We start from the raw sequence: 14,683 nt of genomic DNA, 5'->3' as shown, positions 1-14,683 counted from the left end.
TGACATTGCAGGAAGCCACAAGGTAGTCGTACAGCTAACAAGACAAAGCAAATAGAGGAGCGGGAAGAAAGGAGAAAAAGAAGCAGTCAGCTACTTGTACTATCGTGCTTAGAAATAAACATCAAGAGAACCAGGCCCTGGTTGGTGGACTTGCACAAGCCCGTGCCCGAGAATGCAGTGCCATTCCGGCATCCCGCAACCAAAGGAGTGTTACATACAGCGCCAACAGGCCCGGGTAATTAAACTGGTGAGATGCGTGAGAGACAACAACAACAACACCGTCCGTGGAACACGCGTGCATGCAGGTTGCTTGTCATACATACAGACCCTGCCGTGTGTTTGATGTAACAGTAATACCCATCTGGCCTCACACAGAGAGAAGATCAAAGTACATGTAGTTGTACGGAGCATTGTCTTCGGAGACATCTTTGTCCTCCGTCTTACTCTCCCTCTCTCATCCTCTGCTCGCTCTTCTCCGTTCCTCTTACTGGCTCTTTTGTCAAGAAGAATTCCGCCAAGGACCTGATGCTATAATTAACAACAAATGGTCGGAACCGGGCGAATGGGATCATCGCCAACAAACCTTTTCTTCTAGCTAATTCAGCGGGGCCCATTCATGCAATCGATGCCTGCTATAAATAGGTTTCACATACACTGTAGTTTGTGAGGCGGCATAGCGAGGGTAAACCGAGAAAGAGAAAGAGAGAGAGAGAGAGAGAGAGAGAGAGTTGTATCCAATTTATATCCTGACAAGTAAACGAAAGACATAATACTTCGTGTTCTATACCGTTCCCATGCCGTATATATCCAGTAGTTCCAGCCTCCTCCACGTTGTATCAAAGATATCCTCAAGTCAACCATACATATACTATACACAAATCATCCTCCTCCATATATGCACAATTCCCCATCATCTCCCATTGGTAAGGTAGTAGTATCAGGCATCCACAAGTACATATCCAACCCACCTCACAGAGGTCCCCCAACCCCAATCGTCAACACCTTCGGATCCCCATCGTTCAGGAACCCGCTCTGGTCCTCCCCCCCCGTCGCGCCAACGTCGTCGTACGGAAACGCGTACCCCCGCCCGCCGATGCTCACCGCGTGGCAGATCCGCGCGTAGTGGTTCGTCGTCGGGTCCTGGTAGTACTCGCTCACCGCGTCCCCCTCCGGGTGCGGCCCCGCCAGCAGCAGCGTGCTCCGGTTCAGCGCCGCCGCCAGCCGCGCCCCGACGTTGAGCTGCTTGTCCGAGACGCCCTCGCCGCCCGCAAACGGGCCCGAGCTGCACGAGAAGATGTCCGCCGCCGAGGGCTTGGCAAACGTCCCGCCGCCGTTGCTGAAGACGAGCTTCTCTCCCGTGGAGTCGACGCGCCCGACCGCATCGCCCCAGTCCCCGAACTGCATGTTCACCACCAGGTCCTCGCTCTTGTACTTGGCCCACGCCGCATCCACGTACCCGTCGTAATACCCGTCAAACAGCCCCTGGAACATGACGCCGCCGGCGTTGGGGCTCAGCGCCCGCAAGTTGCTCTTCCCGTCCGCCGTCTTCACAACCAGCTTCTCCCACCCCTTGCCGTCCTTGGCCCCCTGCGCAGCCAGCTGCCCGCACACGTCGTCCAGCGCCCCCGCCGGCATCCCCTCCACGCTCTTCACCTCCCCTTTCCCGTTCTCCAGCTTCAGCGACACCGGCACGCTGAAGAAGTCGACGTACGACACGTTGACGTACAGCTCCGCCTCGTTGAGCGTCAGCTCCGCAAACGCCCACCGCACGTCGTAGTTCTTGTCCGCCGGGTTCGTCGCCGACGGCTCCACCACCGCCGGCCCCGACGGGCCCGGGTTCAGCAGGAACGTCAGCGGCGCGTCCAGGCTGAACCACACCCGCGCGCCCGCCAGCCGCGGTATCGTCAGCGTCCGGCTCTGGCCCGGCCCGCCCACCGCCACGGCGCAGTCCTTGCCCAGCGGCTGCAGCGTCGCCGACGGCGAGGCCGGGTAGTAGGGCGTCACGCCGTCCGCGCTGAGGAAGAAGGCGCCCTGGTCCGCGGTGCCCGTCACGTAGGCGTACAGCTGGGCCGCGTTGGAGTTGTTCTTGACGACGATGCTGAGCGAAGTGGGCGTCATCTTGATGGTGGCTGGATGTCTTTCTTCTTCTCGTGGTGTTGTAGTAGTATATAAGTATCAACCTCGTGGCAGCAGTAGTTGTAGACGAGGAAAAGTTGTAGTTGGCATCAGTTTAAGATACGAGGCAGTGTTGTAGTTGTTTGTAACTGAGGTCAAACTAATAATCCCAAGCCAGGTCCAGCAGAAACAAGCTCCAACTTATACTTTGAAACTTCGACGACTACACGCAGCTGCATAAACAACCATCATCATCATCAGCATCATCGCCCAGCATCATCATCCTCACCAGCCCCCATCACCCGCCTCCTTCAGCCGCACCTCCATTCCAGCGGCATTCCTCAGACAAAATCCGCCCCATCAGATCCAGCTGCTCGGTGTCTGGTGGGCCGCATGACCGCATCGTGCATCTGACCATCGCCAGCCCTGCCTCACCTTGACCAAACAGGTAACTCGATCGAAGGCCAACGTCTTCCAGGCCGCAACCCATCAGATGAGCACAGGCAATGGCCGATACGCATGCAATCATGCATAAACTGATTTATTAACTGTCGGCCCGTCGTCTCCTTTGCTTGCTTCTCGACTCGTCATCTCCCATTACCATTAGGCAACAAGTATTAGGCCCAGTCACAATAAGCCCACATCACATGCGCACATCCACCGCAGCTCGTCCCTCATCAGACTCCCAAACTCCAATTCTTCAACTCCAATTCCAAGACAAAAGCAAGACAGCCTCGTCAGTGCATTCCAGCGCCCGTCACAAGCGGCCTCGTTCAGCGCAGCTTGCAAGCAAAAGCATTCACGAGTACGCCAGCAAGGCCACCATCAACAGCAACATGGCCGCCGTCGACGGCGTGCTGCTCAGGTGCGCCGCACCGCTATCGCTGTCCTCCGTCCCTCCTCCGCTGCTGCTTGGCTGGTTCGGATCCGTCGTGTTGAAAAAGGTGCCGCCTGTGCTTGCATTTGACGCCGTCACGCCCGGAATCGAACACACCCTCCCATCGGCGCCGCTGTTCGAATCGTCATCGCGCGCCTTTTGACAGGTCTCGGCGAAGCTCGATTGCATGTGCGCGTCGGACGAGTTGAAGTAGGCCTTGACGTAGCTCACCGTCATGACGGCATCTTGCTTGGGAGGACCTCCCGACCACTTGGGGTTGCCGTTGCTCCAGTGCTGCAGAATGATGTGGCCGGGGCCAGACGGCACCGACGTCCCGTTCATCTCGGCCAGCAGCTTACTGTCGGCGTAGAAAAGGACCCGGTTGGGCAGGTAGTCGAAGCGATACTCGTGGAAGCCCGCCGTCGGATCAAACGTGAGGTTGACCACCTTGAAGGTGCCCGTCTTGGCCGCGTCGTAGCCCGCCTGGCGCGACGCCTCCGACTGGATCACGAGGTTGACGGGATACAAGTCCTTGCTGGCGTCAAACTCCCGCGACAGAAACTCCATGTCAATCTCTTGGGTGTCATTGAAGTACTGGGCGGCGCAAGCGAATCAGCATGAGCTCGACAAAGGGGTCACGGCCAGCCAACTCCAACATACCCAGAAAAAGGCGGCACAGGTGCCGTTGACGGGCGTCAGCTTCATGCCCGCACGATACGAGCCAAAGTACATGTCCGCCCTCGCCGACGTCAGCTCCGCCACCGGAATCGCCTCGTCCACAAGCGTGCTGCCCACCACCAGCGCGATGCCGTCGCTGGGGCCGGCGTCATCAGCGTCCACCTTCTCGCCGTTGCCGTCGGGGGCAATCGTGTACACGTTCTTGAGGGCAAACGCCTTGCCGTACTCTCCCCGCCCAGCCCTGGCCGAGACGTTGTACTGCTGCCGCTTCCAGTTGCCGTCCCGCGAGATGTTCCTCAGCTCAGTGAACTTGCTCTCCATCATATGGGTAAACAGCAGACGGCCATCTGCGGTTCCATCTCCGTCTCCAGCCTGCTCTGCGGGAAAGTCTTGGACAAAGCCGCACTCACAGTCCGCCACCACCAGGCTCGCCATCAAGGCCAGTAAGAGGGCCAGCCACGGGCCCAAGCCTGGTAGACGAAACATGGGAGGTGCGTTGTTATACATCAGAAAGCAACCTTTGGTCGTGAGCAATTGGAGTTGAGAGCAAAATTATGATGAGAAGCACAAAGAATAAAGAAGAGTCGGAGATGGAACAGAGCCACGGAAGAGGAGAAGCAGAACAGAAGAAGCGGAAGCAGAAGAAGAAGCAGACGAGGAAAGCAAGAAGCCATTCCGCAGCCAGAGCAGTCAGTCAGTCAGTCGTAGCTCAGCAGCCGCAACGACTCTCAAAAGAAAGAATGATTGAGCAAGGCGAGCATGAGCAACCGGCTGCAATGCAATGCAGGCACCTCAATGCAAAAAGCGAGGTCCAGTGGTATCTGCCGGCCACGTCTCAAGCAGCCACGCGACATGCAGCTGCTGCAGCAACACGAGAGAAATTCAAATGTCCGTCAGACAAGGCCAGGAGCGAAGCAGACAGGTAAGGTACAAGATGTAAGGCGAGGTTACTCGGGATGTACCAGAAAATTGAGATGCAAAGAATGCCTTGCCTTGCCCTACCACAAGGTACACACGGTCCTACTGGAGGCTCGCGCGTTTTCCTCCTCCCTCCCTTGCATGCTTTTCTCCTCTTTTCCAACTGCATCTCTTGATACTCAATACGAGAAAGTCATTCTCCTAGTTGTCTTCTGAATGTCGTTTGCTCAGCTCGTGAATCAGTAGTTCAAACATCAAGTAAACCATCTCCAAAACCAGCCTCATCCACCACCTCCAACCCTCCAACCTCCTCACCATAGTCATCTCACTCATATATACACCCGTCACAAAGAGTCACAGCACATTCAAACAATAGGAGAAAAAGCCACAACAGTCAAGTGTCACCACATCATCGCTCACCCTCTTTCTTCTCTCCTCCTCCTCCTGCTCTCACCCAGCTTCTTCTCCCCGTCGGATGATACCCAAACCCACACAAAAAAAGCAGTCCTACTGCTACCTTACCTCACCTTACTACCTTACCTTACATACCACGACAGGGGTCGGACAAGACATGTGGGATGGCGACACAAATCTTTGTCCTTCTCTTTCTCGTTCGTTCGCCGTCGGTTTCCCACGAGCAGAGTTTTGATTAAAATCCATGCATGGCCCGTTTCCGAGGAGCCAAGCTTTTCTCTTCGTCGCCATTCGTCTCCTTCTTCTCCTTTACCATGGAGCATCTCTCTCCCATTGGCCCCGTGTGGTAGATGTCACTGCTTGATCTAGCGCAGTCACATTGCATTGCATCCGCACACACCTTTACGCGCTGCTTCACCTTGCATCTACACTTCTTCATACGGCATACCAGATACTACCTACCTGAACAGACAGCACACGCCTTTAGAGACTACGTGGCTTCACCGGCCACCACATCACAAGCATCGACTCCTCATTTGACAGAGACAAGATTATTTTTGCATTGTAGTACTAGGATATCTATACACATCGAAGAGCGGCACACGCAGCACCCCGCCGACGACGAGGCCTGTCATACCGTAACATCCCTTCGTAGCATACCTCGACCAAGACGAAAGCAAGACACGGCACAAGAACAAAGCGTTGACGACAATACCAGGTAAGAGCACCCAGAAATGCCAGGAGAAGAGGAGAGAGAAAAAGGAGACTCGAGGGTGATAGGAGAGGGAAAAAGAAAAGTCCAATGAAGAATAGCAATCTGTATATCGAACAAGGTATCTGAGAATTTGGAAAGTTGCCAATGGTAAATCAGACTGCGATCCCAAATAAAAAGCGACAGCCGACAAGCAAGCAAACGCACAACATAAGAGTATAACAAGGAAATGAAAGATAAAAAAAAGAAGAGGGGGGAAGGATTATCAAAGTAGAGTAAAGGAGGCCACAAAGGACCATTAGAAACCAAAAAAAGAAAAGGCAGGGATTGCGAAAAAGGCGGCATCACCATCATGGACCAGCCAATCAACCTGCCCTCACTGTTCATTAGCTTGCGCTGCCGATATGTCGAGATCCAAAATAATCCTTCTCGGGGCCCCGAAATCATGCGAAACGTCCAAAGTCCTTTATCCCGCCGGTAATTTCCTGCTTTCGCCGCCTCTCCAATATTATTCCCCCATGATCTTTTCGATCAGACCCATGCAGAATAAAAGAGCAAATGCAAGCCAAGGCCAAAGATTAAGATCAGTAACAGACAACTAACAAGACACACGAGCACCTGCTCTGCCTCAGGTGTCGTCAAGGAAACAACAAGAGAAACCAAGGAAAGAGAAAAGATGAAGCTTCGAGAGAAACAGAGAGGAAAGCAACAAGAGAGAAAAAAAACAGTACTTTCCCAGTATTAACCTGACTCCTTCCGAACCGCACGCGCCACAAGTTAAAAAAGTTTGACAATCAAGTTGAGAAGACGAAGAGAAGAAAGAGAGAGTTGAAGAAGCAACAAGGAAAGCCATGAGTATCAAGTTGTGCGTTAGGAAAAAGCCGGCGCGTGTCTGAGCGCTCCCCTGGTAAAAGATGAACAGAGAGAAGAAGAAAAAGTTTCGTTTCGTCGTCGCAGATATTGTTAGTACACGCTGTCCTCGTCCGCTCCCTGCGATGTCATCGAGGGAGTCGACACATTAGAGGAAGCTTCGTCGCCGACATAGCCAACAAGGGCTTCTGAGTGCAACTTGAATGATTCGCCCATGAGGCGCGTAATCCTGTCAAAGCTTCGTTAGCAGTCTGCATCAGGCAATCGAGGAAAGATGGGAGAGAGGGAAACATACCCCCACACAACAACTTCGTCCAACATGGAACCCCACAGACGGGCAACGACCGAGCTCAGGTTGGCGATGATGCTCTCGTCAAAGTCCTTGATGAAGAGCTGGCGAACCTTGTAATACATGGCCACCTCCTCCTCCGTCGCGGGCTCTTCGTCATGTTCCAGGCGATAGAGCCACAGCGTAAGGATGATCATCAGGTCCAGGCCGCACAGAGGATGCTCGACGCTCCAGTTGGTCGACGAGGTGCGCGCCACCCAGCGGACGCCCTGGACCACGGCCGTCTCGAGGCAGTTGTAGCACTCCTCAATCACCTTGATCATCTCGCTCGAGCGCTTGACGCGATCCCGGGCGTGGGACATGGCCGCGGCCACTTCGTACGGCTCATGGTAGCGCAGAGCCTCCTGCACAGTCTTCAGGTCGACCTCGAGACGGGCGCGTGCGTTACGGTACATGGCGCGGGCATTGAAGATCAGGGGGTGGCCCTTGTGGGGGGCGTTGAGGGGCACCACGACAGATTCTCGCTCGCACAATTCCAGCGACTTCTCCCACGTCTCCAGCGCGAGTCTAAGCTTGTACTCTGTCACGACATCCTGCAGGGCCTCAGGGCTACGTTTGTGGTACCATACTTCGAGGAACAAAGCATTGATCATGACACGGGTGGAGAAGGCGCTGTACTTGAGCGTCTCGCCCTGGAACAGCTTGTCATGGGCTTCCATGAAGATGACGGCGGGCGACTTGTCGAGCTGCTCGGCCCACGCGGCCTCGTCGGCAACCTGCATGTTCCACATGGCCTCCGTCGAAGGAAGCTGCAGGTCCTCGAACTCATTGAAGCCAATGGCGGGCGTGTGGTTGAACGTCAGGGTCAGCAAGCCAAAGAAGATGTAAACGGCATAATAGGTGCGGCGGCAGCCCTCGTCCTCAACCCACTCGGCACGAGTAGGCTTGGCCGTGCCGCGGGCCTCCTGGCGGAGCTTGAGTTCGTAGCGGTTTCCGGCCACCATGTTGGCGAGCAGACTCTTGATGGAGCATGCCCACTCCAGGCCCTTGGGGTCGCCGCTCCAGCTGGCAAAGATCATGTTGAGCAGCGAGCTTTGCATGGTCCACAGGGGACACTTGCGGGAGCTGAAGTTCTCCTTGTTCTGGAGGAACTGGTTGACGAGCACCTTGGATCCAATGTGGAGCATGTACGCCTGGTCCTGGTCAAAGGCGTAGAGAGCGCCAATGCTCAGGACGGCCAACAGCAGCGGCGGCGACACCTGAGACGGGCTGAAGGAGGCCGGGTGCAGGAAGGGCAGGTGGTGGTGGAATAGCCCAAAGTACGTGGCCAGATAGCGATTCAGAGAACCCAGGCCGGGCAGGCGAAAGCTCTCGGGAATGGCGTGCTCGCGGTCAGAGTTGCGGATGTTGTCCAGAATGGCGTTGCGCTCGTCGTCGCCCGAAACCTGAGGAGCCCGGAAGCCGGCCTGTTGAGAGTCGACTGCGGCGGGCGACTGAGGGCCCGGAACCTCTGAGCCAGGGGCTGGAAGGGAGTTCATCATGGACTGGAGAGCGGGCACGAGGCCATTGGTGTTTCGACTGGTGAAGGGAGGCAGCTGGCCTGCATGGTGCTGCAGTCTCGACGACTCGAAAGAGCCAGAGGCGCTCGAGGTGATGGAGTGCGGCTTGGGCTCTGCCATGAAATTGTCCCACTGGACCTGGGGGAGGGCGATGGCGCCGGACGGGTACGTGACGGCGGGCTCCATGACGGTGGAGCTTCGCGGAGAGAAGGCCATGGATGCGCCGTCCTCATAGGATCCATCGTCTCCGCGCATGGCAGCAGTGGCCTTGTTGTGCAAGTCCGCAACGAGCATGGCGGCGGCTTCCACGTCGAAAATGCCGTCGCCGCCGGCCTCCATCTGCTCCAGGGTGGACGTGTCGAGGGCGATTGACGACTTGGCGGGCCCGCCGATGGCTCGAGTCTTTAGTCCAGCGCGACGCTTACCGTCGCTGTGAAGGGGGACGCCGCCATCCTTGGCGTGGACTGTGCGATCATGTCTAAGCAGGAGGTCGCGGCGCACAAAGGTGCTTCTGCACTTCATGCACTTGAAGGGGCGCTCCTTTGTGTCTGAGAGGGAGGTTAGCAAGACGGGCGCCATTGAAGAGAAGAAGGGGGAAAGGAATGCTCTCGAGAGTTCCCAGGTCTCGTGTCGATGTTTCTTTCATCTTTTCCTTTGCAACTCCCGAGAGGCACCCCGGCGGAGGGGGAAAATTCTGATGGAACAAGAAAAAAAAAACATACGTGATCGCTCATGGCGGCTTCGATGTTCGCTTCGGCTGAAGGCTCTGTTGCAGAACTGGCACTTGTATTTGCGTTCCGGTGCGAGAGACGCCTTCCGCGAGGAGGGTGTCGAGGCCGCTGGAGGCGGGAGAACTGCGACGCTGGCGCCGGGCATTGTGGGCGAGTCGCGTGCTGTGTGTTGTGTGGTGAAGGCGGTGGTTGAATGGGTTTGCGCTGACGCGACGCTCGGCTCTGCCGGCTGGGGCGAACGCTCCGATGGTTGAATATCGTGCTCGTGTGGTGGGTTGCGGGTTCTCTCGTTCTCTCGTGCTCTCGCTCTCGACTCCTGGCTCCTCGCTCGCGCGCGCGCCCGTGGGGTTTAAAGTGTGACTGCGGTGGCGTCGATGGTGATGCTGCTCATTGGAAAATACGGTATTCTGGTCATGGAAAGCTTCTAATGATGGGGTCTGGCGAGGGCGGAGGCTCCTGGGCGGCCTCGGTGGGATGGGATGTCGGGGGGCTGACGATGCTGCGAGTTGATGCAGTGTCTGTGTCTTGGGGGGCGCAACGAGGGTGGTGGCAGATGGAGAGGGGAGAGGCGGGTTAAGAGGGAGAGAGGCGGCAGTACGAGTAAATGAAGGAAGACGGCGGGAGGGGGGGAGGGGAACCGGTTCTATTCGGGGAACGCGGACAGCAAGCCACGACGGGGGGGGGTAAGAATCTTGGGAGGGGTGGGTGCGCAGAAGGAGGGGGGAAAACAAGCAGTCGAGGTACGGAGGGGAGAGAGGGGAGTGAGGGCACCGCAAAGTACCTGAGAGGGAAGGGAAAAAAAAGTCGGGAAAAAAAAGAGGGATGGATGGAGGGGGAGGGGGAGGCAAAAGGCGCTGCTTGTCTCTAAAGCCGCAGCGCTCGACTCTTGGGCGCGGGTCGGGCTTGGTTAGCACCCGGCTCTGGGTGTGCGTTAGCAGCTGGCGACCGGTGCGAGGGGCTGCGGCCGGCAGGTACCGGTACAGGTACGCATCAAGGGCCGTACCTCTGCCGCCATCGCACGCAGCGACGGTACAGCCACCACTGCACTTGCAAGTCGTCAAGCTCGGCCTGGTCACGGTCAAGCGACCACCGTGGAGCCCACATCACCTCAACTGCAGGCTCAAGCGCGACAACGGCAACCTGGTGCTGCGCTGGCCACCGACGCTACTAAGGTACTGGGTAGGTACCGCGGGCTTCGAATTGAGTGAGGTGCCTCCAGCGGGGGTCCCGTCAGCGCAAGAGGGGCGAAGCTCGGCCCCTCCAGCGATTCGATGTGCTGGAGCGCCCCTCCAAGGCCACTGACACTCGCGCTGTGGGAGCACCGGCTAAGGTGGCAGGCAGGGGGAGCGCAGGGGGGCGGTTGGGCCTTGGGCAACGTACCGGTACCTGGGCGCGGACTGGCAGGCCCTGCCCCGCCATTGGCCCGCCGTAGCTCGCAGCTGGAGCTTTTGCGCTGTCTGGGCTCAAGGCTCTGGTTGCCGGAGTCACACGCTTCGATTCCCACGCCTCTGCAGAATCCGCACAGGGACTGAGAATGTACAGTACTCGTACAGACCTGCGCTAGGACCGGACTGACACCACCAGCTTTGCCGTCCACGGGTGCCATTTCCTTCGCCGAACCCACACGAAACTGCTTGTGTTAGCAGTATGGACTAATAAAGCCCAGGTATGGCGGAGTGATGCAGTCCACCTTGACGCAACATGATGATGTGCTTGTCAATCGAGGTCTGCTATAGGGAGTTGATGTTCTGTCCAGCTCGACCAGTGTCCCCAAGATGGCCTAGACGAGATGTACTCGTACCTTATGGCATGGAGATCTTCGATGGTACCTCAGTGTAGCTGCACCAGTAGTACCCGTTGACCTGAAAACGCCCACGCCACGCACCTTGGAGCAGAGCAGAAAAAAGAAAACAAGGGACATAAAACAGCACACAACTGCAGTGCCACCATCCAATCAACGGCACTATAAGACACTGGCCCGAATGGCCCCCGTGCGTAAGAAGGAAAACGAAAAAACGAAAAATGAGAAGAGGAAAAAAGGAAATAAAGGACATGCCTGAATCGCGGGACAAGCAACAAGCAAGGGAGAGAACTGCACAAGTGGACGTCAGGCACACCCGACGCCATGCCGACCACTTCAGTCCCCGATGAGTCTCGCACAGGGTACCCACCAGGTACCGGAACTTTGGCTCTTCCCTCAAGTCAATGTCAGCGACTTCAGGTTGGACCTGCATCCTCCATCCTCCGCCTGTCCGTCCGCTCGCTGCTGCCCCGCTGCTGCGTTTTCGAACTTCATGTTCCCTCTTTTGTCTTTTGACGGCATCCAGCGTTTTTGCTTTCCTTTTCATGCTTGCTTTTCTCTTTCTTCTCTATCATTCACCCTCGTGTGATTCCAGGATTCATCATCTGCATCGTCCTATTTGCTCGCTTCTTCCCGCCTCGCCCTCAGCTCAGCTCCCACGCCAGGCGGCCTCAAATCATGTCCCGCGTGTTCTAGCACCCCTTGATTCGCTGTCCACGCATGCTGGGGCATGAATGATGGGCGCTGCAAGTCCGCCTGGACGGAGTCCTCAATGCCAACACCCTGTACCTGGAGCGCGCAGCTTGCCGCCTGTCCTGTACGAATACCGTGCTTTTACAATAGACCCCCACCATCGAAGTCTGCCGACAGTCGGTCAACGCAGCTTCTATGCGTCTCGATGCTGGCGGCACCAAACAAGGACGGAGAGCCTTGGACGCGATGTGCTGTCCTTTTTGCTCCGTACGACCTGGATGCATCACGAGAACAGCCATTGCCCATCTTCTGTTGGCTTCTGGCTGAGCGACCCACTCCCTCCCTGATTCTCCTCTCCCTTCCACGGCTATGGACAAGAAGAAGCGGTTGAGCAGTCACACGCAAGACGGCACGGCAGGGATGCTGGGTGTCCGGTTCGCAGACGAGAAACGTGGAATGTCGCCGCCAGTGCTGCTCTATTACTGCCAAGTCCCGCAGCAATAGTACGCGTACAAGTACGGTGCTCGTACTTGTACCTGGTTGGCAGGCTCGCCTATAAGCTGGATCGGACGCTGTAGGAATCCATCGCTGTCGCCCGGGACGACCGCCACGCCTCAAAGCGCCCAATATGGCAAGTCTCCGCCAGGCCTGATGCTGGCATTACCACTCTGTGAGGTGGATATAAGACAGCCATGCTCCAGGTGCTTGTGCTAGTCATACCGGGTGCCCACTTCTCAACGTCTCCCTGGGCGACGCCAATGCCTCGGATTACATGTACTTGCAGCACTTGACCTTCTGGAAAGTCCAAGCGCCGGCAGAGCAGGAGAAGCGATTGTTTGAAGCCCTGTCCCCCCTCGAGACGTCGACGTGGACGCAGGTACCATACCTTGCTGGTAATGCGCCCAAGATGAGCAACATCCCGCGCGCGTCATGATGTGTAGCGAAGAGGGCAATGAGCACCTGGTCTCCGCGATTCCGCCTCCATAGCATCGGGGCTGGGTTCTCATCATCACACGAGGCCCGTCTTGCATCTGGCGATCCACCCAACCCACCGCGGACGCCATGTCCGAACTTGGGAGCTGAGAACGCACTACGACTGTACTTCGTCCCGGGCCACGACCTCGCCGACCCTTGAGAGTCTGGCGGTCTTGGGAGTATTTAGCCAGCTTCCACGTTGGTAACGACGCGTCGCACTGTATCGACCGTCGCACACCGCTCATTGAACACAGTCTGGCCGCGGATATCGTCACTGCCCGCATCGACAAAGGTATGAGACACATACGGAGCCTAATCAAGCCTCAATTGCTCTCTCGTCTCCTCCAGCCGGCTCCTGGCCTGGGAAATGATCCTTTCCTCCAAGGTACTGCCTATGCCTGTTGCATGCTGTACGCTGTACCGATGACTCGCTGTACAAGTGTCGAGGACGGGCAGCTCTATCGAGATCTCTCGCACATCATCTTCTAGAAGCCCAGGCCAACCAGACCACGAAACAACTTATGGAAAACTGCAGCAAGGCACGCTGGCAAGGCCTGCAGGCCTGCACGTCTCCGTATCAAACACCTTTACGGGGTAGTGCTACAGTACATTGCTCTGTCAGCGGCCATTAGGTACTCGTACCTACTTACAAATGATGCTCCCATGGCTACGCAAGTGGTACTTGGAAGGCGACTGAGAGACCTTGCTGGCAAGCCAAGGACAAACGGCGTGTAGCCTGCCCACGCTGGCCAGAGCCAGCGAGCTCCGAATAAGACAGCAGAGCAATGCAATCCTGCCTGACAAGTGCCGCCAAAAAACAGTCGGTGTCGGTCACTCCAGAAAGTACCTTTTCCTGTACTCTATGACGGAGATGGATACATTCTAAGAATGACTGTCGACGCACGAGTAGGGGACCCTTCTCTTACACGTACTACAAGTACTAGGTATAAGAACCTGCTTTGCACGCAGCTACTGTACTCTGGGCAGTGCTAAAAGGCAGATGGATGCTCTCGTGCATGAAGGAGACAGGGGCGCATTGAAACTTGACCCCCTTCTTCCATTCTGTGTCCACCAGGGCTCTTCTCTCCGTGTTCCGTGCTTGTACACGTACGGGTTAATTAGCTATCAGGAAACCGGACAGGGGTCCGTGCAGATGCGCGCAGGCGTGCCTGGTTGAAGTACGAAGTATCGTTACATGTGCTCCGTCTATCCAGGGGTCGGTCATCTCATGGCGGCCATTCAGCCAGACTGGCGGTGATGAGGGTCGTCCGAAGGTTGAACCCTCACGGCAGCTGCAGCAGACCGCCACTCAGCATGGCTCTCGTATAAAGAATCGCCGAAGCCTTCGCTACGATGAAGAGCGGTTTCAGGTGCCCGAACGCCTGACGTGCAAGTTGGGATACAGGTCGATGTTGACGCTTCTGGTGGCGAATGTTGCTTCCTCCGGGACGGCGAGTCGTGGCGTCTCTGCGCAATGATGATTCGAAGACTGGAGCCGGCACCATATTGAGCGTTGCTGATGTTAGCTTGCAGGTCCAAGTGTCGGGTACGAGTAAGCATGCCTTGGCCATGTTGTCTGCACTCTACTTGGTACCGGACCTTTGCGTGCCTGCAAGGTAAGATCGCCGTCTTACTGTCGCTTTTTACAACTGCTGTTCTCCTGTGGCTGCAGCTCCCGCTCCGTCAACCCACAGCGGCTCTAGTCAGCTCTCAGGAAGCGTGGGATGGATCAACCGGGAAGCTGACAAAGGCCACCTGCAAGTTCGTTTGGCTGAGAGCAGTATAACTTTGTACGAGTTACGACCTCGAACTTTGGAGAGGCTATCGCCAAACCAAATCGCCGGCTCACGCCTCTCAGAGTGAGCGACAGAAATGCTTCGTCTACGACTACCTGAAGGGCCAAGAAGCTGGCTTGCGCTATTGCAACCAAAAAAAGCAACAGAACCGCCACCTCGGTAGAAAGCTTCTCTAGTATTTCATGTTGGTCGTCCAGTCCTTGGAGTGGCACAAGACCGGGTACGGCTAGCGAATGGGTCTGGCGGCTGCTCCGT

General features: G+C 56.5%; 3 protein-coding genes across 3 annotated transcripts; all 3 read right to left on the bottom strand.

Moving 5' to 3' along the window:
• Window positions 1-969: 969 nt before the first annotated feature.
• Window positions 970-2,118, bottom strand: BBK36DRAFT_1130833 (glycoside hydrolase family 64 protein; the record flags this gene model as incomplete). Its single annotated transcript, XM_024891888.1, has 1 exon — window positions 970-2,118. One exon carries the CDS (start codon window positions 2,116-2,118, stop codon window positions 970-972), a length of 1,149 nt encoding a protein of 382 aa, XP_024745166.1.
• Window positions 2,119-2,914: 796 nt separating this feature from the next.
• Window positions 2,915-4,156, bottom strand: BBK36DRAFT_1130768 (glycoside hydrolase family 16 protein; the record flags this gene model as incomplete). Its single annotated transcript, XM_024891876.1, has 2 exons — window positions 2,915-3,586; window positions 3,653-4,156. The coding sequence occupies 2 exons, from the start codon at window positions 4,154-4,156 to the stop codon at window positions 2,915-2,917; spliced, it is 1,176 nt and encodes a 391-aa protein (XP_024745165.1).
• Window positions 4,157-6,677: 2,521 nt separating this feature from the next.
• BBK36DRAFT_1130829 (hypothetical protein) lies at window positions 6,678-9,308 on the bottom strand (the record flags this gene model as incomplete). Its single annotated transcript, XM_024891887.1, has 3 exons — window positions 6,678-6,813; window positions 6,880-8,980; window positions 9,155-9,308. 3 exons carry the CDS (start codon window positions 9,306-9,308, stop codon window positions 6,678-6,680), a joined length of 2,391 nt encoding a protein of 796 aa, XP_024745164.1.
• Between the last annotated feature and the right edge of the window lie 5,375 nt (window positions 9,309-14,683).

The sequence above is a fragment of the Trichoderma citrinoviride genome (assembly GCF_003025115.1).
Source record: "Trichoderma citrinoviride strain TUCIM 6016 unplaced genomic scaffold BBK36scaffold_21, whole genome shotgun sequence".
Taxonomy (NCBI): Eukaryota; Fungi; Ascomycota; class Sordariomycetes; order Hypocreales; family Hypocreaceae; genus Trichoderma; species Trichoderma citrinoviride.
This window is presented reverse-complemented; position numbering and strand designations above follow the sequence as displayed.